General features: G+C 40.1%; 2 protein-coding genes across 2 annotated transcripts; both read left to right on the top strand.

The window, feature by feature from the left end:
* The first annotated feature begins 174 nt into the window (after positions 1–174).
* Positions 175–10,987, top strand: lss (lanosterol synthase (2,3-oxidosqualene-lanosterol cyclase)). The gene is made up of 22 exons (XM_069698798.1): positions 175–264; positions 1,025–1,193; positions 1,305–1,443; positions 1,753–1,861; positions 2,911–3,032; positions 3,305–3,401; positions 3,605–3,740; positions 5,008–5,116; positions 5,478–5,596; positions 5,769–5,866; positions 6,186–6,213; positions 6,574–6,630; positions 7,032–7,103; positions 7,281–7,331; positions 7,477–7,626; positions 7,835–7,931; positions 8,383–8,488; positions 8,861–8,926; positions 9,004–9,084; positions 9,186–9,356; positions 9,653–9,731; positions 10,537–10,987. Exons 1-22 carry the CDS (start codon positions 251–253, stop codon positions 10,672–10,674), a joined length of 2,208 nt encoding a protein of 735 aa, XP_069554899.1. The 5' UTR covers positions 175–250; the 3' UTR covers positions 10,675–10,987.
* Positions 10,988–19,693: 8,706 nt separating this feature from the next.
* LOC138620989 (proline, histidine and glycine-rich protein 1-like) lies at positions 19,694–20,424 on the top strand. Its single transcript, XM_069698703.1, has 3 exons — positions 19,694–19,712; positions 19,784–20,130; positions 20,389–20,424. The coding sequence occupies exons 1-3, from the start codon at positions 19,694–19,696 to the stop codon at positions 20,422–20,424; spliced, it is 402 nt and encodes a 133-aa protein (XP_069554804.1).
* The last annotated feature ends 1,706 nt before the right edge of the window (positions 20,425–22,130 follow it).

Below are 22,130 nucleotides of genomic sequence, written 5' to 3'. Positions count from 1 at the left end.
TCTCCGCCCTTCCCGGACAGTGATTGGACGGCCGAGACTCTGCTCATGTCTCTCCACGCGGAGAGCTCCTCGGACGGCGCCGCAGGGTCCGCTGGGAAATGCAGTCCTGCTGCAGCTTGCCAGAGAAGCGAGCGTACCTCTAAACACTACAGTTCCCGTTGAAGAGCAGAGGGGGCGGAGCTTCGAGAGCACCTGAAAATAAATTCATTCATGTGGTTGAGCGGAGCATTCAGCTCTGTATGTCACAGCTATGACTGAGGGAACGTAAGTATTTGTCTTTTTAACTCATGTCGCCAGAACTAATGTCCTGCAGTGGTGTTAAATAATCATTTGGCAGCGTTAATATGTGGTTTCTCATTTTTAACGACACTTTTTTTATTATTTATTATTATTATTTATGTATTAATTCATTTAATTGACACCTTCGTAGTTAAAACAACCCAAATTAAGCCATAAACTAGGTAAACGTAGCTCCAGATGAAGTAGCTACAAAATGAAATAGCTGCCTACGCGGCGTTGCATCAGTAATCAAATTATATAATTATTTTACACTTTTGATTATTTCATTAGTTTTGCAGTGTGTAAATGTGTTTTCAAGTCAGTTATGTAAGTTTAATCACTATTTCCACATGATAGAATGACATTTTATTCCTTTTAACTAATTCATATCTCAATATGGAGGCGGTATAACTACATGTATGTACTGTATCATCTCTGTAAATACAGTGGGGTCCATAAGTGACTCCATTTTTGTAGATTTGCAGCTGTACAAAGGATTTGAAATGGATCAATCAAGATGTGATTGAAATGAAGACTTTCAGCTTCAATTCAAGAGGTTTAACAAGAAAATATTTTGAATTACAGCCATTTTTGTACACCGTCCCTCCATTTTTCACCGACAGTGCACCCACTAATGAACCACAACATTAAAACCACCTGCCTGACATGGTGTCCCCTTTGCTCTGAGACTTTGAAGCATCAACTCCACAATGAGGGTTTCTTGTTTCTTTTCTGTCCCTCCCAGGCACCTGCGGAGGCGAGGGGGGCCGTACAGGACGGAGCCGGCCACAGATCTGAGCCGCTGGAGGCTGACGAATGTCGAGGGCAGACAGACCTGGTCCTACGTGGACGATAAGGACACCCCAGACAGACGGCAGACCATGCTGGAGGCCCATTCACTGGGCCTGGACACGGTGGGAATCATCTTCTGTTACCAGTTAACTTTAGCGTCGAATAACGGCTTCGATATTTGAACTGAGGTGGACGGTATCTTCCTGATTTCTAATCACTAATTTTCTCCACAGAGCACGTTTGTGTCCGACTCCCCAGCCGCCCGCTCTGCTGTGGATGCTGCTCTGAAGGGGATGCGCTTCTACAGACACCTCCAGGCCGAGGACGGCCACTGGGCCGGGGACTACGGAGGACCTCTCTTCCTGCTGCCAGGTGAGTCAAGACGTCCTCCTCCACGTCCTCCTATTACACACCTGACGTCTGTAGTGACTGTTTAAATTGGTCTGGGCACATTTTAAAAGACACGAAAATCCACACCGCTTGAGATTACCTGAATTAGACGTAAAAATATTCACTTTTTTGACATCAAGAGGAGCTTCCACATCTACTAAATGGGATAATATATGAGGATGAAAACAGGATTTGCAGGAGGAGCTGTTCGATTTAACAGCAAGCGATTGAGGATTTCATAACACCACCGTGCCTCTGTGTGTCCGTCTCTGTTTGGCTCGCGGCTCCCAGGTCTCCTGATCACGTGCCATGTGGCGAAGATCCCTCTGGCCGAGGCCTGGAAGAAGGAGATGGTGCGGTACCTGCGCTCGGTTCAGCTGCCGGACGGAGGCTGGGGTCTGTAAGTCATCACTCATCTTCTGATGTCAACTCCTGCTGTAACACTGATGCTTCTGCTGTAAGATCATTTCATGTTTCTAGTAGCGCAGTAGGTCCCTGGAGTAGACTGTTGTAGCTAAGGTAAAAAAAATAGAAAAATGTGCATATATTTGATGCTTCTACAACATTTAGTTATCTTATTTCTGAAAATTGATATTTAAATGGTCGAATCTTAAAAAACACAGTCATCCATGTATATTTCTTATATTATTCTATTTTTCATTTATTGTAGAGACAGTGTAAAGTTAAAAGTAATTGTACCAGTGTTAACTAGTAGCTAATGTGCTTCTCTTGTCCCAGGGCAGGTAGACAAAAGAATAACAACAAATAAAACAGCATATGCATTAAATTAATAAGTACAATACATAAAAGTCTATCAGTGTGAGACAATTAAAATCAGTATGCTAGATATAAGGCAATAGTTGATGATGACATATTTGTGCTGACTTTAGCCAAAGCTTGAAGCTGGTTTGAAACACCACAAGGCTTCCTAATGAGTTTCTAATGTTTGAGGGTGTAAATTTCACTTAGCCTCTACTCTAAATCAGAAATCAGACTGACCACAGGCTGTCTGTCTGGACTGCTACAGTCCCACTGACAGTAAAGGCCACTATCATAGAGGTTACGAGCAGTTATAAACATCAAGCATGCAGCAGAAAATAATAATAATAATAATAATAATAATAAGTTGTCAAAATTTAGAAGATGTTGCAGTGATGATGATCGCATTGCTTTTTATCTCATACTTTTAGGATTTGTTTATAAAAGGAGTAGACGGGCTTCAGTGTCAACAATCAGTCTGTGACCAAGTTGTTATGCATTAGATAAGATGAGTAAAAATCCTACTATGTATGGAAAGTTTTGCAGAAGATGGAGGAGACTCCCTGATGCACATACACATAGTGTGTGTGTGTGTGTGTGTGTGTGTGTGTGTGTGTGTGTGTGTGTGTGTGTGTGTGTGTGTGTGTGTGTGTGTGTGTGTGTGTGTGTGTGTGTGTTGTTTTTCTGCAGACACGTTGAAGATAAGTCAACTGTCTTCGGCACAGCGTTGAGTTACACCTCGCTGAGGATCCTGGGAGTCGATCCCGATGACCTCGATCTGGTTCGTGCCAGGAACAACCTGCACAGCAAAGGTCGGGAGCGATGAAGTGAAAATTACAAACACAAATATTAATTTAGTCACACGCAGTCTGCAGTGATCACTAGTAAAACACAGATATAGAAACTTAATTCTGTCCCAAAATGTCCAAATTCGATGGGATACGAGTTACTGCTTTGTGTTTCATAAAAGGTTTATTCCCTGCTAATTTAATGTGAGCTATGGTCAATGCTTTGAACCCCGTCAGAGTTTTTTTTTTAATTATTATTAGCAGTTTACTGAAGCGCTGTATGTTTTTTCATGCAGGTGGTGCAGTTGGGATTCCTTCATGGGGTAAATTCTGGTTGGCCATTTTAAATGTGTACAGCTGGGAGGGAATGAACACATTGCTGCCAGAGATGTGGTAAGTTGGATGTTCAAACACAGTGAACATATAAATATACAGAAAAAAGATCCAGAAGAAAAAACTAAATTGTGTTGCACCACCAGTTCGGAAATGCTTTTACTTTTTCCGCTGTTTTATGTGATGTCACTGACTTGTGCGCGATCAGTTGTTAAAGACAGAAGAGGAACGTGTGAAGACGATGTGTTCTGGTCCGTTTCTAGGCTGTTCCCGTCCTGGACGCCCGCCCACCCCTCCACCCTGTGGTGTCACTGTCGGCAGGTCTACCTCCCGATGAGCTACTGTTACGCTGTCAGGCTGGCTGCGGAGGAGGACCCGCTGGTTCTCAGCCTCAGACAGGTGATGAAGCCACGCTGTGCCGCCAGGGGGCGCCATGTTTGTTAACGTTACAGCCACAAGTCAAAGTAAACTCTGAAAGTGTACTTTTCATTCCCAGGTCCTTGGGTTTACTTCCCTTTGCTAAAAACATCATGACATCATCACACAGTCAAAAATGATTGCTTAAAGCTGCAACTGTGGATGATTTTCTTTATTGATTAATCTGTCGATTATTTATGTTTTCATTTTCAAGCTTCATTAAGCTTTTTTTTGGCAATGAAATTTCAAAGAAAGGTCGAAAATGCCGAATCCGAGGTCTCTACTCTAAGATGTTTATTTGACAATAATATGATACAGAGTATAACAGCAAACTTTCACGCTGGAGAAGCTGGAACGAACAAATATTTGGCACTTAAATGTTTAATCGATGGCAAAATTCTTGCCAGTTAATTTTCTGTTGATAAATTTCCTTAAATATTACTAAATTAACTAATTGTTTCAGCACTACTAACAGTAAACGTCAGATGTTTTATTGACACTTAAAGCGCAGTATCAATATGAACATCCCAGTCTGATACTATACAGATGGATGCATCAATGCTCCTTGTCATTTTCTACAAGTCTAAGGACCTGACGTCTGTGTTCACTCACTGTAGGAGCAGATCTGGGAACTGTGATGATTGATGAGCTGTACGGAGACGTTAGTTCTGTTTCTCCACTTATTGGCTCTGCAGGTTTTCCATTCATCTTTCTCCTTTTGTACATCAGTGTATTCAGGGGGTGTAACTTTCCTTTTCTGTGAAGCAGCTTTTTCATTCTTCAATAACTTCTACAAAATATCCAAAACAAAGACACAGACTAGCAGGAAATTGCGTGTCACGCCGCTTTATTTATTGTTTAACACAGAATACAAAGTACAGATGTGACAGGTGAAGGATTCAGATTGCAGAACAACAACTTTCTTTAAAACCTCAAACTCCACGCTCCTCTTGGAGGGATGGGATATGTTGATGTTTGCAAACACTGAGCTTTCTGATTGGTTGAATTCTGAGACACAGCGAGTACATGAATATAACTGAATATTACTGTTTCAGTGAGTAATTTGTACCATGAAAGCATCTTATTACACAATTCTTGCTGCTCCTTCTGCCGAACAGATGATCTCCTTCTCTTTTCTACCACTCACAATATAGTTGCATGTATAATTTCTATCTGACTATAAATTATATGCTTCACTATGCACTGAATATGTATCCTGTATACGTATGTCCTGCTGTTTGTTCTCCAGGAGCTTTACGTCCAGGACTACGCCACCATTAACTGGCCTGCTCAGAGGAACAACGTGGCAGCTTGTGACATGTACACACCTCACAGCACGCTGCTCACTGTCGCCTACAGTGAGTATGAGCCACACACTATGTACCATATATATATATATATATAATGAACCACTACCTTCATGCAGGCACGTAGCTGCAAAACAGAATTTTTTTCTGTATTTATATTGGCTTATGTATTTTTAAAGTTCATTTTTTACGCAACTTACCATAAAGGTAATTTATGACACACAGAGTTCACAAGAACAGGCAACCGAGCAAGACATGGAAAAGTAAAACGCGTATGGGCGTGTCTGTGGGATTAGAGGATGTTTTTATGCAATAGTAAAGAGAAGTGGTTTGTCATCGGTAAGCACGAAGAACAGGCTTCCCCGTGAATCACCTCCCTGACCCTGTGACTCTGTTCCTGTTTCCCCTGCAGTGGTGTTGAACGTGTACGAAGCTCACCACAGCGCCGCGTTGAGAGGACGGGCTGTCGGAGAGCTCTACGAGCACATCCAGGCCGACGACCGCTTCACCAAGTCCATCAGCATCGGGCCGGTAACGATTAGATACACGCATCCAGAAACAAAAAAAGGCACAGAGTGCACAGCTTACAGATGAAACTAAAACCAGATGTGATTAAAAAGCACGACAACATAGCTTATTTTCAAATCGTGCTTTGTAAAAGAAACAGAGTGTGTGAACATAAAGTGCCGCCCATTCTCTTCAGATCTCCAAGACCATCAATATGCTGGTTCGTTGGTATGTAGACGGTCCCTCCTCTGCAGCCTTTCAGGAGCACGTGTCCCGGATCCCAGACTACCTCTGGTCAGTCAGTCTTGAGCATTTAAAAAAAATTTAAAAAAAACTCTTTCCCATCTTTAATCAGAATTAAATGTTCAAGTAAAACTGTGGAGCACTTCAGCTGGATATTCCAACATATGACGTGTAGAAAACAGGCCATCCGGTCGTAATAAATCATATCAAAAGTATACCAAAATCAAAAGTATACATGTATTTTATTATTATTTTATTGCTTTCCTGTATGCTGCTGTAGCGAAACAATTTCCCCTTGGGGATTAATAAAATAACTACCTACCTACCTACCTACAACTGATACACTAACAATATGTTCTTTGTGTTCCAGGTTGGGATTAGATGGCATGAAAATGCAGGTGAGAATTTGCTCTCTCCACGTTTTGTCTTCTCCTGAAGACTCGTGTTCAGGAACGGTTGAGGTGCTCAATCTAGAAACGCTCTGGACTTACAAATAATGTATTTTCTTATTCATTTTTCTTTATGCACTGGAGTCTACCTCCATAATTAAAAAAAAAAAAAAGCCTGTTCTTGTTTTCTGAAAGAGTAGAAATGCTGCTTTTTCTCAATGAAAGGAGATTAAAATGAACTTTTAACCTTCCAATAACATCCTTTTAGTCTTCTTGCTGGTTTCATACTTTGTATTATGAGTGTATTATGAGTGTCACAAGTGTCGGTGCATCCACTGAGTTGAGTTTCGTCCTTTTTGTTCCACACAGGGGACGAATGGATCTCAGCTCTGGGACACTTGCTTTGCTGTTCAGGCTTTCCTTGAGGTAACCCGAACAAAGGGCCACTCATGCTCACATGGTTTTTAATGCAAGAAAGCAGCCACGTATTACAGAGATCTGAGAAGGGATGTAATGTGATGAGATTTACTCTTTCCTGCCGGTAAAAGCTGTAGTTGAGCTGCAGTCTTTTCCGGCAGACCGGTGAGGAGATTATTGCAAAATTCCAACCAAGCGGAGAAACATTTTATGCATGTATTTCTGCATCATCCTCACACAAAAAGAATTGTACTGGCAATATTTTTAAGATGATAATTACTCCAAATTGTGTCAAACACAGCTCAGAAGTATCACTATCGTCACGACTTCCTCCGAGATCGTTGAAACGCTGTCTCAGAAACGTATCGTGTCGCTGATTATTATAAAGTTTTGTGTTGGTGGTCTCGCAGGCAGGAGCCCAGGATGACCCCAGACTATCGGAGTGCCTTCGTGATGCCCATCAGTTTCTCACCATCACACAGGTACAGCAAACATGGACTTCATCCACCGGTGGAAACAATACGAACTTCTAAAGTGCATCATGCGCTGTGTTGACAAAACTTTCATAATCTTTAAGGAATAATTCATTCATCTTAAAGTTGCGTAATATAGAAATCCAGTACTTTGGTACAAATTATTTTTTTATTCCACTTTTACAGATATCCGAGAATCCTCCTGAATACCAGAAGTACTACAGACAGATGAACAAGGTACAACTAATGTTACACTTTACTTCTTAATATTGTTTAAAAAAAAAGACTCAAATCCAACCGCAATAAAATGATAAAACAGCCTATTCTGCGTGTGTGTGTTTCTCGTACGTATACTGCATATCTGTGTATCCACCTCTGCCAGGGAGGCTTCCCCTTCAGTACCCGCGACTGTGGATGGATCGTAGCTGACTGCACAGCAGAGGGTCTGAAGTCAGTGATGCTGCTGCAGGAGCTCTGTCCCTCCATCGGTCAGCCTGTCGCCTCAGAGCGACTATACGACGCTGTCAATGTGGTGAGTCTGCAGAGACAAAAACACATATCATCATTAGTTTGTGCTCAGTGGCGACTGTCTTTTAAAAGAGCTGTTTGTGTTGACACGTTTTTTGTCTGGTGGTCACAAAAATAGGAATAAAACCACAGTAGCAGTGTTTTCCCTGGTTTCTGGTTGTAGGAGGTGGTGGTGGTGCAGCTATTGGACTCATTCTGTCTTTTGTCTGTAGCTGCTGAACATGAGAAACACAGACGGTGGATTTGCCACATATGAAACGAAGCGAGGAGGGAGACTCCTGGAGCTGCTCAACCCCTCCGAGGTGTTCGGTAAGCCCGTTCATGCACTTCACCACCAGATATGTTCTGTATCAAAATCACTCTGCGAGAAAATGAAGACATAATCAAGACATAAAATGTCATGACATTGATTTCTCTGTATCACAGAAACAGTCCTGTGGAGGAGTTAAGTTTACTGCTGCCAGGACTGTCTGTGACTCAACCTGCAAATATGTAGATCTGGAACAAAGAACCAAGTATTAACATGACAGTCTGTTTTCCTTTCAACATGTAGAGGATGGAAACTTTTTCTTTCCATTGCGTTTTGGGTATGTGGCAATAATCTGACCTATACGATGCCGAAGGGCAAAAAGTTCAACATCCTTTTTCACAGGGGAAAAAGAGGATGCAGTGTGTGTTGTGAAATGTGTGTTTATCCGTATCACTGTGCCCCCTCTTTTTTTCTCTGTCTCACTGGTTTTTCGCTCTCACTCGCAAACAGGTGACATCATGATAGATTACACCTACGTGGAGTGTACCTCAGCGGTGATGCAGGCTCTGAGGCACTTCCAGAAGGTCTACCCCGATCACCGGCCTGAGGAGATAAGGTATGAAGTCCCAGGAAAACACGGTGTCGTTCTCGTCAGCTGTTCAAATTCTTTAAGCACACATTTCTGCCTAAATAAATAAATACATGTCTTTATTTTAACTCTATTTGTGTTTAATTTGATGCATTTGATCTGTTCTCATGCCTTTTATTTCTTTTCTACATTTTAAAATGTTCCTTTCGATCCGTTTTCATGTGAAACACTGCATGTAATTTTCTTGCTGTGAAGCACTTCGCTGCATTTCCTATATGAAAGGTGCTATACGAATATAGTTTGTTATTGTTAAATAGTTTTCAGTTCTTGTTCAAGTTCAGGATGAAACTCTTAAGAGTGAAGAGGAGAAGGTAAAACGGTTCTCTGTTTCTTCTTCAGGTCCACTCTGAGAGGAGGGCTGGAGTACTGCAGGAGGGTGCAGAGGCCTGATGGATCCTGGGAGGGGTGAGCCATCACCTCGCTATCTCACGACCTGATATTTGATCTAATCGACGGGTCATGCTCAGTCTTTCTCTTCTCAGGTCCTGGGGAGTTTGCTTCACGTACGGAATATGGTTCGGCCTGGAGGCCTTCGCTTGCACCGGTCACGTCTACGAGGACGAGTAAGACTTCCGAACACTCAACGCAAACTACTGATCAACGCCGGAAGTTTGTTAACTCCTGACCTTCATGCAGAATCGTCTTTTGTGTTCTTTGTGAGCAGAGATGTGTGTGAAGAGGTGCGCAGAGCTTGTCAGTTCCTTCTGGACCGGCAGATGTCAGACGGAGGGTGGGGGGAAGACTTTGAGTCGTGCGAGCAGCGGCGCTACATTCAGAGCAGCGCTGCTCAGATCCACAACACCTGCTGGGCTCTGTTAGGGCTCCTGGCTGTCAGGTAAAGCGCTGCTCAGCATGCGTTCACACATCTGTCAAGGGAACACAGTCGGGACAGAATGAACAGTTCCTATTGATTATAACATTCTGATTACATGCTCTTTTAAATTTTTTTTGTATTTGTCACTGGTTTTGATTAAACGCATGTTGTGTTATACAGTTTATTCACCTGACTACAAAATGAACCTCCAGTTGTTGATCATTAAAATGAAATCTAATCAAAATGACTTGTACTAAATCCAAACAAAGTTCCTTTATTCCAACTCCTCTGACTCTCTTGTGTGTGTATATAACCAGGCATCCTGACAGGCAGGCCATTGAGAGAGGAGTCCAGCTGCTGGTTGACAAGCAGCTGCCCAACGGAGACTGGCCACAGGTGACTCTACATATCGTATACTCTGATTATACTTGACTTATACTTGCAAAATACTCACCTGTGAGTAAAAGATAGGATAGATATGTGTGCTGTGTTTATGCTCCAGTGTTTTATGTTACTTTGTGCAGAGCACAGGTAAATATCTACAGAGTTCCTCCCTTATTTGATTGAACTACATTAACTTCTCACTATCCTGGTGGCCTTGCTGTTTGATGATGCTATACTATATGTTGTCTTTGAGATCATTATTTTGTCATTTTTGTGTCTTTGTCATTTTTTTTTTTTTTGTATTAGCCAGCTAGCTTACATTAGCCAAACCTGTGATGACACTGTTGCCTGTTTACTACCAACTCTGACATCTAAAAGTAAACTACATAAACTTCCATCCATATATTCTCTTTGAGATCATTATCTTTGTAATTTGTGTGTCCCTTTTTGTATGAAACGGGGTTAAAAGAGACACAAACTATAAACCGGTTTGCCATTGTCATTGTGAGTTGAGGGCCAGTCCACATGCCGTTCGACTTGATTGGTCGACGCCATTTTTTTGTGGTTTGAAAACTCATTCAGAAAAAATACCGCGCGGCTTTTCACGGCGTAATATTTGCGTTCTAAATGAAAGTATTAATGAAAAAAACAACAATTAAAAAAACACATTTATGTGCACATTAATTGCATGGAGAAAAAAAAAAAAAAAATCCTCCTGAACGCTGCCCTAAATACAGCTGATTACATTATACATGAATCTGATTATAATCTGAACTAGAATGGGAGCCTTAATGTGTGCTTGTCCTTCCCTCCCCAGGAGAACATTGCCGGTGTGTTCAACAAGAGCTGTGCCATCAGCTACACCTCCTACAGAAACGTCTTCCCAGTCTGGACCCTCGGCCGCTTCTCGACACGGTACCCCAGCAGTCCGCTCGCTGGCAAGGTCAAGCTGTGACGACCTTCAACACGACGTCACACTGAGAAAACGACTCAGTTGCCTCACAGACATTCAATGCACGCCTGAACTGACGTAATGAATGTGCATCAGGGACACGTTGTTCAGAGGTGAATCCATCAGATAAAATCTCACGTTTTGTTCTTTGGATTACTTTCTATGTTGACATTCCAGCACCCAGCAGAGCTACGCCTTAAAACCCTCTGATAATCTGCTCCTTAATGTGCTCTGGCTCAAAAAGGAAACGCGTTCATGTCCGCGCAGCCTTACTGTATATCCCTTTTGTCTTGGAATAAATACTTTTTCTATGTTATTGGATGGATTTAAACTGATCAAATCTCCAGTAAATTTACATTTTGCCTTTCTTCACCTGTTGTTTTTTTTTTTCTTTGGTCCAACGGAAGCATCAAATGCGGAGTACATTCGGAAATTAAAGAAATTCCTGCATTTTTAAATGAAATTCCTCACCAGACACTTTGCTACTTCTATTAATACATATTAGCTCCTAACAACACGACACAGAAAACTGCTGCCTGGCCTTCACAACCGACTTCTCTCTCTGTGGGCAGGTATGCCTCATGATGTTTTAGCCTTTACTCACGGTTGTTTGGCAGAGTGGAGGCATTCTTCAACAACGCCATGCACCGCCTGGTTCTGCACACACCAACATTTATCAGCTGTAACTCTACTGTTAAATTCTTTGGTGTTGCTTTAGGTGTCAGTCCAGCAGCTGCAGGAGGAGGAGGAGAAGCAGAGTGTTCAAACGTGGAACAATCTCTCACCTCTGACGTTTACAAGCTCTGAAGACTTTCAGAATGATTTTTTTTTTTTTAGACTTATGACTTGTCAGACTTTGTGCAGTATATTTAGCTAGGCTCTGATATTCATTACATCTTGGTGCCTTCTGTGGAGAGCTAACAGTCTTTTTTGCCCTTTGAATAACCGAGTTGTTATTGACAAACCTGAAAAGTGGAGTGGAAGTTGTGGTCGTGGGATAATTTATTTCCTTAAAAGGTGTGTTTGTATGAAAATACTCAAAAGTACAATGTACACTTGAGCGTCTTTAAATATCACAGGAGTATCATAGATATGTTTATTTGGGTTGCGGAGGTGCAGAGATGGGTAGCCGACCTGCAGCAGCTCTCTTCGAGTCACCTCGGTCGCAGCACTGATGAGATCCTGTGCTTGAAAACGAGGCTACGCAACCAGTTGAACTTGTGTTTTTGTATCCTTATGTTTGTTCAGAATCTGATGCACAACAAATGACTGATAAGAAAGTGACTTTTAATCCCCACCCAACTCTAAATAACATACCAGTAGCACAAGAGTCTTTCACAACCTTAACTGAATGGAAAAAATGAGAAACTCACCTGTCATTCTAAGGCGGATATTTGAAGGTGTGTGCAGCACTGCACCAAAGGTTAACACTAAAAATAAAGGCAATTTCATATTATACAGAGTGAACTGCAAACAAAATAAATCACTACCAGGTGTGACGACACTTTAAATTACATACACAAGTTTTTTAAGGTACTTGACAGGAACCTTGCTCTCAGTATCTTGGAGAACTGCAAACTTCTTCTGCACACATAATTCTGCCTGGATGTTTGAGCTTGTTGCCATGTTGCAGAATGAATGTGGGACCAATCAGATGAATCGCTGGTGGTGCTGCAGGATGGTTTAAAATCTGAAGTGCCTACAACTATTGTACAGTAGTGTACAACGTGTGCAGGATATACGTTGTACGCTTTGGAGTTGTAATCATCTCGAAAATGACGATTTAAGCCCAGAAGACGTCTAAACCTGAGAGCAGACACCTTAGAACTGAGATTTGACCTTCAGACTTGATGTGAGACCTCAGACTTGACTTCCTGAAGGTTTTAACTTGCTAATTGAAGTGTAAGTGACCCCTGAAAGGCCTGACTTTAGGACTGAGAATTTACTCCTTCAAGATATCGCTTAACATTTGAGAAGTGACGCCTCAAAGACTTTGGTAAATCTAAGACTTAACTTCATACAAGCCTGACTTGAGGTTTGTCATGTGACTTCCTAAAGACTTTATGTCAGACCTTACTCTTGACTCTTGATCAGTTATTTCTGAAGGTCTGACTTAAGCTGCTTGACTTGTGACGTTGGTTTAAACTTCCTTATGACTTGAGACATTATTCCCAATGAACTAACCTCGAGAACTCGACCTGAAGATGCAACTCCCTGAAGAATTAACTTGAGACTTGTAAAGGCCTAACATGACTCCTTAAACACCTGGCAGAACATTTGAGACTTGACCTGAGACGAGATGTGACTTCCTAAAGACTGGACTTGACAGTCAAAAGCAGAGACCCTTAAGCCACGGCTTGCAAACCCAGATTGAATAGTCTCCTAATAGGTCTACACTTTAAAATGACTTGGACTTTTAAAAGGAACATTTTTAATAATATGAAAGATTTGCAACTGATTTATAACTTCCCTTACAGAAAAACAAAACAAAACATGAATTTCACGTGCAAAAAAACACATGTGTTTTCCACATATTTTCCTCATTATCATATGTTGCAACATCTGGTAAACATGTGTCCTACATGTGATCACGTGACCACCAAGTGGAAAACATGATAAACAGTTTTTTTCTGTCAGGGTTGCTTATAAAGATTTTTTTTGTGATGTTGACAAAAGACAGCTTTGTTTCAGAGAATACATATACAGTACATATGGTCTGCAATTGTCCAGTTTACTTGATGTGTGAACGCACGTAAGCACCTTCAGAAGCGATAGGTGATGAGAGACTTGAGTGTGTGGGCAGGCAAAGAAAATAAACAGCTCAAACTGAATGCCTTTCCTCAGCGATCAGAAGATTGAATACAGGTTTTGTCTCCTGATAACATCACATTTAGGTTCAGTATGAGAAAACAAACTGGTTCATCAAACACACAGAGGACTGGAGAATAAATAATTGATAACACTGAACCTCAGGCTACTGTCACTATAACAGTTTTAAAGAACAACATGTAATGGTAGTATAACAATTAAAAAAATGTTAAATGTAAAATACAGTTTACTCCACTACATGTATTTGTTATAAGGTTTTATTAAGTTTTTTTGATTTTGTTTTTCTCCTGTTATAAAAGACAAAAACGGATTCCAGACAAACAGACATGATTTTTTTTTATGGCTATTTATTAAGTGAAAACAACCGCTCTCTGTCATTAGATTATTCTGCTTTCTATATTAACTTTTGCAATTATAAAAGACCTGACTATAAAAAAGTTGAATGCAGTGTTATCAGTATGTACGTGCCACTCTCACATGCTGTACCCTGGCAAAACAAACATCTGATGGTGACGTCAGCTGTTGCTCATGATATGAGACTTTAGGTTAGGTTGAAGGGTGTGGCTTCACACAAGAAGAGCAGTAGGTGACGGCTGCACCTGTCGATAAGCTGCACTAGACACAGTAAGTTCACCACCTCTGTACCTTTGAAAAATAGGAAACACTAGTGAAAAATAATGGTTGTTTTATGGTGTAATTTTGACATTTTAGCACTTCTTACTAACTGCATCTCTGCATTTTCAATGTGTTGTAAAGTTTTATCTAATCTTTTTTTTTTTTTTTTATGAACAGATATTTGTGTACTCAGAGAGATCTGGATTTCATGATTTGAAGTTTTAAAATGGACAGACACGGGCACGGTAAATAACAGTTGCTGTTGTTTCTTTTTATTCCCTTTACATTTATCAACTAAATATTACACATCTGTCATTTAAATGTCCTTAATCATCATTAACGACTTATTCCAGGAGGACACTGTGGTCAAGGAAACCATGGGCATGGACAGGGACATGGCTGTTGCCACGGCTCTGGACATGGACAGGAGCATGGCTGTTGCCATGGATCTGGACATGGACAGGGGCATGGCTGTTGCCACGGACCTGGACACGGACCTGGACACGGACCTGGACATGGACACGGACCTGGACATGGACATGGACCTGGACATGGCCATGGTCATGGACATGGCCATGGACATGGACATGGACATGATCATGGTGGTTGCCATGGAGGGAAGAAGCGCAGACACAAGCAGAAACGTGGCCACAAGCACGGCAAATGTCACAAGAAGGGAAAGGACTGTCACGGGGTAAGACTCATAACATAACATAAAACATAACATCAAAAATTATTTTGCATTTCAACTTGAAATCTGAAATACTAAATACTAAAACTGAAAGACAAATAGTTATTTTTACACTCCCAAGTTCAAAGTAGACACAAGAGTAATTAACAAGGATTAAAATCAGTTTGGTAATTGTCTTCGGATGATCTAAAGAATCACATAGCTCCTGTCTCTTGTTCCCTCCTGCAGTCCTCCAGCAGCTCCTGCAGCAGTGACTCCGACTAGACGGAGATTTCTGGAGAAGTTCACCATCCGGAAACCTTTCTCATCTTACTTTATGCAATCATCTGTTTTATTTTAACCTAATGTTTGGTTATCCTTACGAAAAACGCATTTGTAATATTGGAAATGTAAACAAAATTTTGTCAGAAGATATAAAACACTCTAACTGGCTCTAACTGGTTGTTTGAAGGGAATAAATATCAAAGTGAAAACAAAGATGGACAGACTCTCTTTTTAACATCTTTTATTCTGACAGCGATATTTTGGGTTTTTCTTCCTCTTCAGACAGTGAATTCAGGTCAACTTGTTGCTTTAAAAAAAAAAAATTATTAACTTTTGTTTCAAATTGTTGTGTCATAATAAAATATATCAAATTTCTCTGATGGAGGTTTTGTCAGTAGATATATATATATATATTTTTTTTTTTTATAGAAATCACAGCTGAATCAGTGTTTGAGTGTGACGATGATGTGCACTGCTTCCTGCTACAGCATCATTATTTATAATACCACTAAATGGTGCCAGGTTATGGCATTTTCAAATCCTTTCACACGGCAGCTTCATAGTGGTTGTAACAAACACAGATCTAGTATGATATACCCGCAATTGAATCGGTCAGGATCAATTTAATCTAAACTTTTTAATGATGTGAGTGGGTTGGAAATTACTGTTTCCTGGAGGGGGCGCCTCACAGAAACAGTTGTGAGTTCAGGCTCTGCCCCTAATGACGAGCACCGGGGTTTTTTGTCGATTAAGGTGTGGCTTCATGCAGTATAAAGGCAGAACCAGCTGACTGCTACAACCATGGATCTGCACTCGAGCACAAAGTAAGTTCTCCATCTATCTAGGAATAATTACCATAACAGTTTTTATTGTAACTGTGTGTGTACTTGTGTAACTCGTGTTGTGAGGACATAAATCTGTTCACAGGGACATTGTGGGGCCTTTTGAGGGCAAAAAGCAAGATATATATAGGATATGTAAGCTGTACCCTTCTAATAAGTTGTAGCTTTGTGTTTATACAGTCACGAGACATATTTTTCATAATTCTTTTGGTGCAATCCTTCTGACCTGTACTGTTTGGTAACATTCAGCAAAGCAGGTTGTTTTTACACAGTGAACTGCGGTTGCTTTCTTTCTAACAATTCAGTCTTTTAGATTTAACAACTGCTGACAAAAAAGTAATTAATCTGCTTATGTTAAGAGGTGGCTTCTGTTGAATTCTTTGGATTTCAGGTTTTGGATCTAAAAGTTTTGAACATGGACAGGCATAACAAAGGTAAATACATTACATATCTTTTGTTATTTTTCACTTTTTATTGTAAAAATGTATTATAGAAACTTAAGTAATAACAATGGACATCAGTTGTGTACAAACTGAAAACTTTGTATGCAAAACATTTGTTTTTGACTAGGAAACCAGTGTCCTCCAGCCTCCGGCCCACCCCAGCAATGTCCTCCTCACTCAGGACATGGAGGTCAGGGAGATGGAGGTTGTGGATCTGGCCACGGACATGATCATGGTCATGGTCCCGGCCATGATCATGGTCATGGTCCCGGCCATGATCATGGTCATGATCATGGACATGGTCATGGACATGGTCATGGTCATGGTCATGGTCACGGCCATGATCATGGGCAACATGGACATGATCATGGTCAACATGGACATGGTCATGGGCAACATGGACATGGTCATGGTCACGGCCATGATCATGGGCAACATGGACATGATCATGGTCAACATGGACATGATCATGGGCAACATGGACATGATCATGGTCAACATGGACATGATCATGGTCAACATGGACATGATCATGGGCAACATGGACATGATCATGGTCAACATGGACATGATCATGGGCAACATGGACACGGCCACAAGCACAAGCATGGCCACAAGCATGGCCATTGTCACAAGAAAGAAAAGACGTGTCATGGGGTAAGATTAAATTATTAAATACATAACAATGCACAGTTATTGTATGTTATTGCATCTGTTGTCTATCTATTGTATCTAAAAGTGGATCAAATGATGACATGTAATACAACCCTGTAAAAAAAAATAATAGAATGCAATGATTTGCAAATCATGTAAACCAATATTTTTTTGAAAATAGACCAAAAACAACATTTCAGATTTTGAAACTGAGACATTTTATTGTTTAATGAAAAATATATGCTAATTTTGAATTTGATGGCAGCAACATATTCCAAAAAAGTAGGGACAGGGTCAACAGAAGACTGAAAAAGTTGTGTAATACTAAAAGAAAAAACAGCTGGTGGAACATTTCGCAACTAATTAAGTTAATTGGCTACAGATGATTGGGTATAAAAAAAAAAGAGCATCCCAGAGAGGCAGTCTCTCAGCAGTGAAGATGGGAAAAGGTTCATGACTCTTTGAAAGACTGCGTGGGAAAATAGTGCAACAATTTCAGAATAATGTTTCTTAACGTAATGAGATTATATCATCTATGGTACATAAAATCATTAAGAGAGTCAGAGAATCTGGAAAATTTCTGCACGCAAGGGACAAGGCCGAATTTTTGTACTGGATGGTTGTGATCCTCGGGCCCTCGGTGCATTAAAAATACACACGAATCTGTAGTGGAAATCACTGCATGGGCTCAGGAATTTTTCCGAAAAACACTGCATCCACAACTGCTAGAAAAAAAACACGTATCTACAGAACATGATTCAGAAACGCTGCAGTCTTCTCTGGGTCCGAGCTCCTTTAAGATGGACAAAAACTGTCTTGTGGTCTGAAAATTGAAATTCTGTTTGGAAATCATAGACGCAGCTTCCTTTGGGCTAAAGAGGAGAGGGATCATCCAGCTTGTTTTAAGCGCACAGTTCAAAAGCCAGAATCGTTGATGGTATGGGGATGCATTAGTGCACATGGCATGGGTAGCAACAAAAAAATAGCAACTAAATCAAAATTAAATCTTCTTTTTCGTAAATTACTCCTCGATCAAAAAATATATTAATCATTCCAAGAAAACAATCAGTAAATACAATGATTACCTAACACAGCACTGCATTTGTTAATTCAAAGTATAATTATTTATATGATTAGACCGTGAATTTCCATGATAGATCGTCTAATTGATTGACATATCATCACTACATTAAATAATGATGTGTGTTTTTGCTGCAGTCTTCCAGCAGCTCCAGCAGCTCCAGCAGCAGCGACTCGGACTAGATGACAACTTCTGGACGCGAAGACAAACAAGACAAGTTGCCACATGTGAACGCTCATCCTCATAACAACCGTCATCAGTTTATTCAACCACCTACATTTTAAAGCTTGTGTTATTTTTGTTTCCATCTTTCAGGATATCAAATGCTTATTTTTAAACCTGTTAAAGTTGTGTTCAGTGGTCACACAATGTATTGCCTTGAATGAAGTATTAAACATTTCCAAGTAGGAACATACACTGTATATCACATCTCCAGCCTCAAACTCAACCATAACTTTTCTGAAAATGACTTTGGAAATAAATCTGTGTTAACACAGTATAGGCTTTTAATAATCTGAATAAGCAACAGGCTTGTTGTTAATTGTGTCTGTATTTGATGATTATCAATTTCAATGTTATACAACATAAATCTTTATCTGTTTAGAATAAAAAAAATATATATATATATATATATATCTTGGCAGTTTTGCCTCTTTATTCTCTATTTAATTGGACCTCAGATGATTCTCATGTTACTCTGTATGCTTTATCGATCAGTGAGTATTTATATTATCATTATTTACCGAGGTGAGGTTGAATCTGACCTTTGTTAAGCAGTGTTTTTCACTACACACCCTGCAGCTCCTAATACAATCACATGATCCAGTTTTTATCACGTGCATACCATTCATTTGTGATAGTTTTGGTCTTACAATAATGCATTTTAATCTTTGAAACATGTTGCACTTCTGGCCTAACCCCAGTGAGTGGTGTTTGGGCAACTGATGATAAAAAACTAAAGTGTTTGCACAGTATTGTGCACTTGGAAACTGTGGTTGATGTCCTATTAAAGCTTGGAAACATTAAGTTGTGTCAGATAAGAGTCCTCTTGACTGCCGATATGTGCAGAGGGCTGCCTCTCCCAGTAATGACAAATGACTCCAGGAATTCAGATTTTTTTAATTTGTTCCGATGCTGCAAATTATTAAAACATTTCTAAATACAAGGAGGAAAGGAAAAAGGTCAGTAGTTTTTATTAGACTTGTCACAAGAAAAGGTAAAAAAAAAATAAAAAAAATAAAAAACGGCAACAGAAAGCAAACAAATTAGTTGGTATGTGGGTGGGTGTCTTCATATAGAAGAATATATAGGGTCCATATTGACCGTACATTAATGATTACACACACACACCCCCATGTCGGACACAAAGCACAAGTGATGGGACTTCAGGCGCAGCCCCTGATGATGTCAGGTGCTTCAGGTTGAGGTGCAGCTGCCCATAAGAAGGACCTGCAGGGGACAGCTGCATGTTTAGATCTGCTCTCCAGGACACAATAAATTCACCTCTGAGACCGTTGAGTTTTATACATGTGAGAAAGCTTTTGTATTTAAAGTTCTTTTTTTTTTCACTTTCAGAATCTGTAGTTTCATCAGACATTTTAAAATGTACGGACACAACCAAGGTAAGTAACAAACTGAATATGCATTATATTGTGAGTATTGATTCATGGCTGACTCGTCTCCTTTTATTTAGGAAACCAGTATCCACCCGGGTACCCCGGCCGTCCTCAGCAGATGCCGGGGGGTTACCCTCACTGTCCTCCAGGTTCTGTCCCACCACAGGTCTGCCCTCCTCAGCCCCACGGCCCACACGGAGGCCACCACGGACACGGACCAGCACCTGGGTACGGGTATGGACCCGCCCCTGGGTTTGGACACGGACACGGACAAGGACAAGGACACAGACACGGATATGGACAAGGACATGGACATGGACACGGACACGGGCACGGACATGGACATGGACATGGGCACAAGCACAAGCACAAGAATGGTCACAAGCATGGCCATTGTCACAAGAAAGGAAAGGACTGCCATGGGGTGAGAGGGCACTGCATGTTTCTTCCAAATATTGGATTTTACTGCAAATTCAAACTGTGACAAGCTTATAAATGACAGGAAATCTCAATAATGCTGCATTTTTTTTCATCAAATATTTTCAAAACTTCAGTAAAGACCTGAAAGATTTTTACATTCTCATATTTAATTGGACAAACATTCATAATATGAGCTTCACATCAGTTTTTCTAGATTACTTATGCGCTTCATCGACTCATTTTGTCTGTTGTTTGTTTGTAGTCCTCCAGCAGCTCCTGCAGCAGCGACTCCGACTAGATGACAAAAGAAACGAGGACCAGTTGTGACTTAGACAGCTTCATCGTCCGATCTTATCATTATTTTTTTACAGTATAAAGTTTCTTTACAGCTTAAAATACATTTATATTCTCAAAAATGTTGATTTTGTGAACTTGCTTTGATTTTCTGACATGAAATTATGACTTATAACTTTGCTGTAAGAGACACATTACAGGTCATATTGTATCCTGTGTTTGTGAGGGGAAAAATAAAACAGATTTTTGTGCATGGTCAGCAGTGTCTTGCGGTTATATTTTGTTTTGCCACCTTAATTTTTTACACACCTGTTTGCTAATATAACCAAAACAGGCTTTTTATTTGCCTGGATAAGGATGACTGAACATATTTGCTCAGCCACTCCGTGTTCACAGCAGTACAGCACACCCTGGAACTGCCACTGCCGTCACGCTAATCTCATTTTGATGACTTGAACAATCAGCCACTTGTTAATGCTAAAATACAGCTTTTTATGCAACAAGTTGAATTTTTGAAGGCCATTCTTTGTTGTTCTTGTATGTAGAAAATGAATTTAAACACGTACAGTGCTTGTAATCAGCGGTGGAGATACATTCAGGTGTAAAAGTAGAAATACCTCAGTGTAGAAATACTCCATCCTACATTCATACTTTTTATGCAATAAAGGTCTAGAAATATTGGTGACAGAATAAAATATATTTAGACCTGCTCATTCTGCATCATCATGCTTGTTGTAAAAAGCATTTTACTGTAGTTGTTTCCGGTGTACGGTATCCACTCTGTATTATGGGGTAATTTGATCTATAAGTTAAGTTTGTTTGTAAATCAGTGATTCTTACATCATCAAATATCTCCAGCAGATCAAATCCATGGTGTAAAAAGTCTAATACAAACATGGACATCATGCTGTTTCACTGCAAGTCTCTGTATTCTCTCCTCTCCCTTGTCTAATACCATCTGTTGGCAAAAATATGAAATATCTAAATAAATGTGTTTCCAGTGCTGGATAGTGAATAAGAAAAGTACTGTAGCCTACTTATTACAATTTTAAGGTATTTGTACTTCTCTTGAGTATTTTCTTTTGATACTACTTCTACTACTCCACCACATTTCAGAGGGAAATATTGTAATTTCTACTGGTTTATTTGACAGCTTCAGTTACTTTTAAGATGAAGATTTGACACAATGAATAATATAGCAAGCATTTAAAATACAACACACTGTTAAAGATCAAGCCAGATGATTTCCAACCTTTTTGTCTTCTAACATCTTGGAAAGAGCAGTGTGCAGTCGGGCCCATGTTTCAGAGGTCTATGATTTGTTAACAGCTCCACCAAACAGTACTTTTTCCCTCTAAATTTCGAACGTTTAATTTCAATAATTGTAAAAAAAAAAAAAATATCAAAATATCTCAGCAAATAACAGATTAGAGAAAAAGTCTAAAAACTAAAAGACATTTGTGAAGCAGAACGTCCTCCGTCAGTAATCATCTGATGATTTATCTGCTGTCCCTGATTAACCGGATATAGAGTAGTTTAAACCTTCTCCACCCACAGCATCTACAACAGTTATATGCTGCTGACACACTGATGCTTCACTATTAACAATCTAATGATGCCATACATAATAATATATCATTCAGAGGGACCAAATCAGAACTTTTACTTTAATACTTCAACTACATGTTGCTGCTAATACTACTAGTACTT

Source organism: Brachyistius frenatus, unplaced genomic scaffold (genome assembly GCF_029030835.1).
Source record: "Brachyistius frenatus isolate BFR_SWC_R1_liver_20210118 unplaced genomic scaffold, ASM2903083v1 Contig_28, whole genome shotgun sequence".
NCBI lineage: Eukaryota > Metazoa > Chordata > Actinopteri > Embiotocidae > Brachyistius > Brachyistius frenatus.
This window is presented reverse-complemented; position numbering and strand designations above follow the sequence as displayed.

Bases quoted from the DNA above. Each gene is read 5' to 3' on its own strand.
- LOC138620989 (XM_069698703.1), top strand. The intron at 20,131-20,388 runs GTGAGAGGGCAC...GTTTGTTTGTAG, and splicing joins AAGGAAAGGACTGCCATGGG to TCCTCCAGCAGCTCCTGCAG.
- lss (XM_069698798.1), top strand. The intron at 1,194-1,304 runs GTGGGAATCATC...TTTTCTCCACAG, and splicing joins ATTCACTGGGCCTGGACACG to AGCACGTTTGTGTCCGACTC. The intron at 3,402-3,604 runs GTAAGTTGGATG...GTCCGTTTCTAG, and splicing joins ACATTGCTGCCAGAGATGTG to GCTGTTCCCGTCCTGGACGC.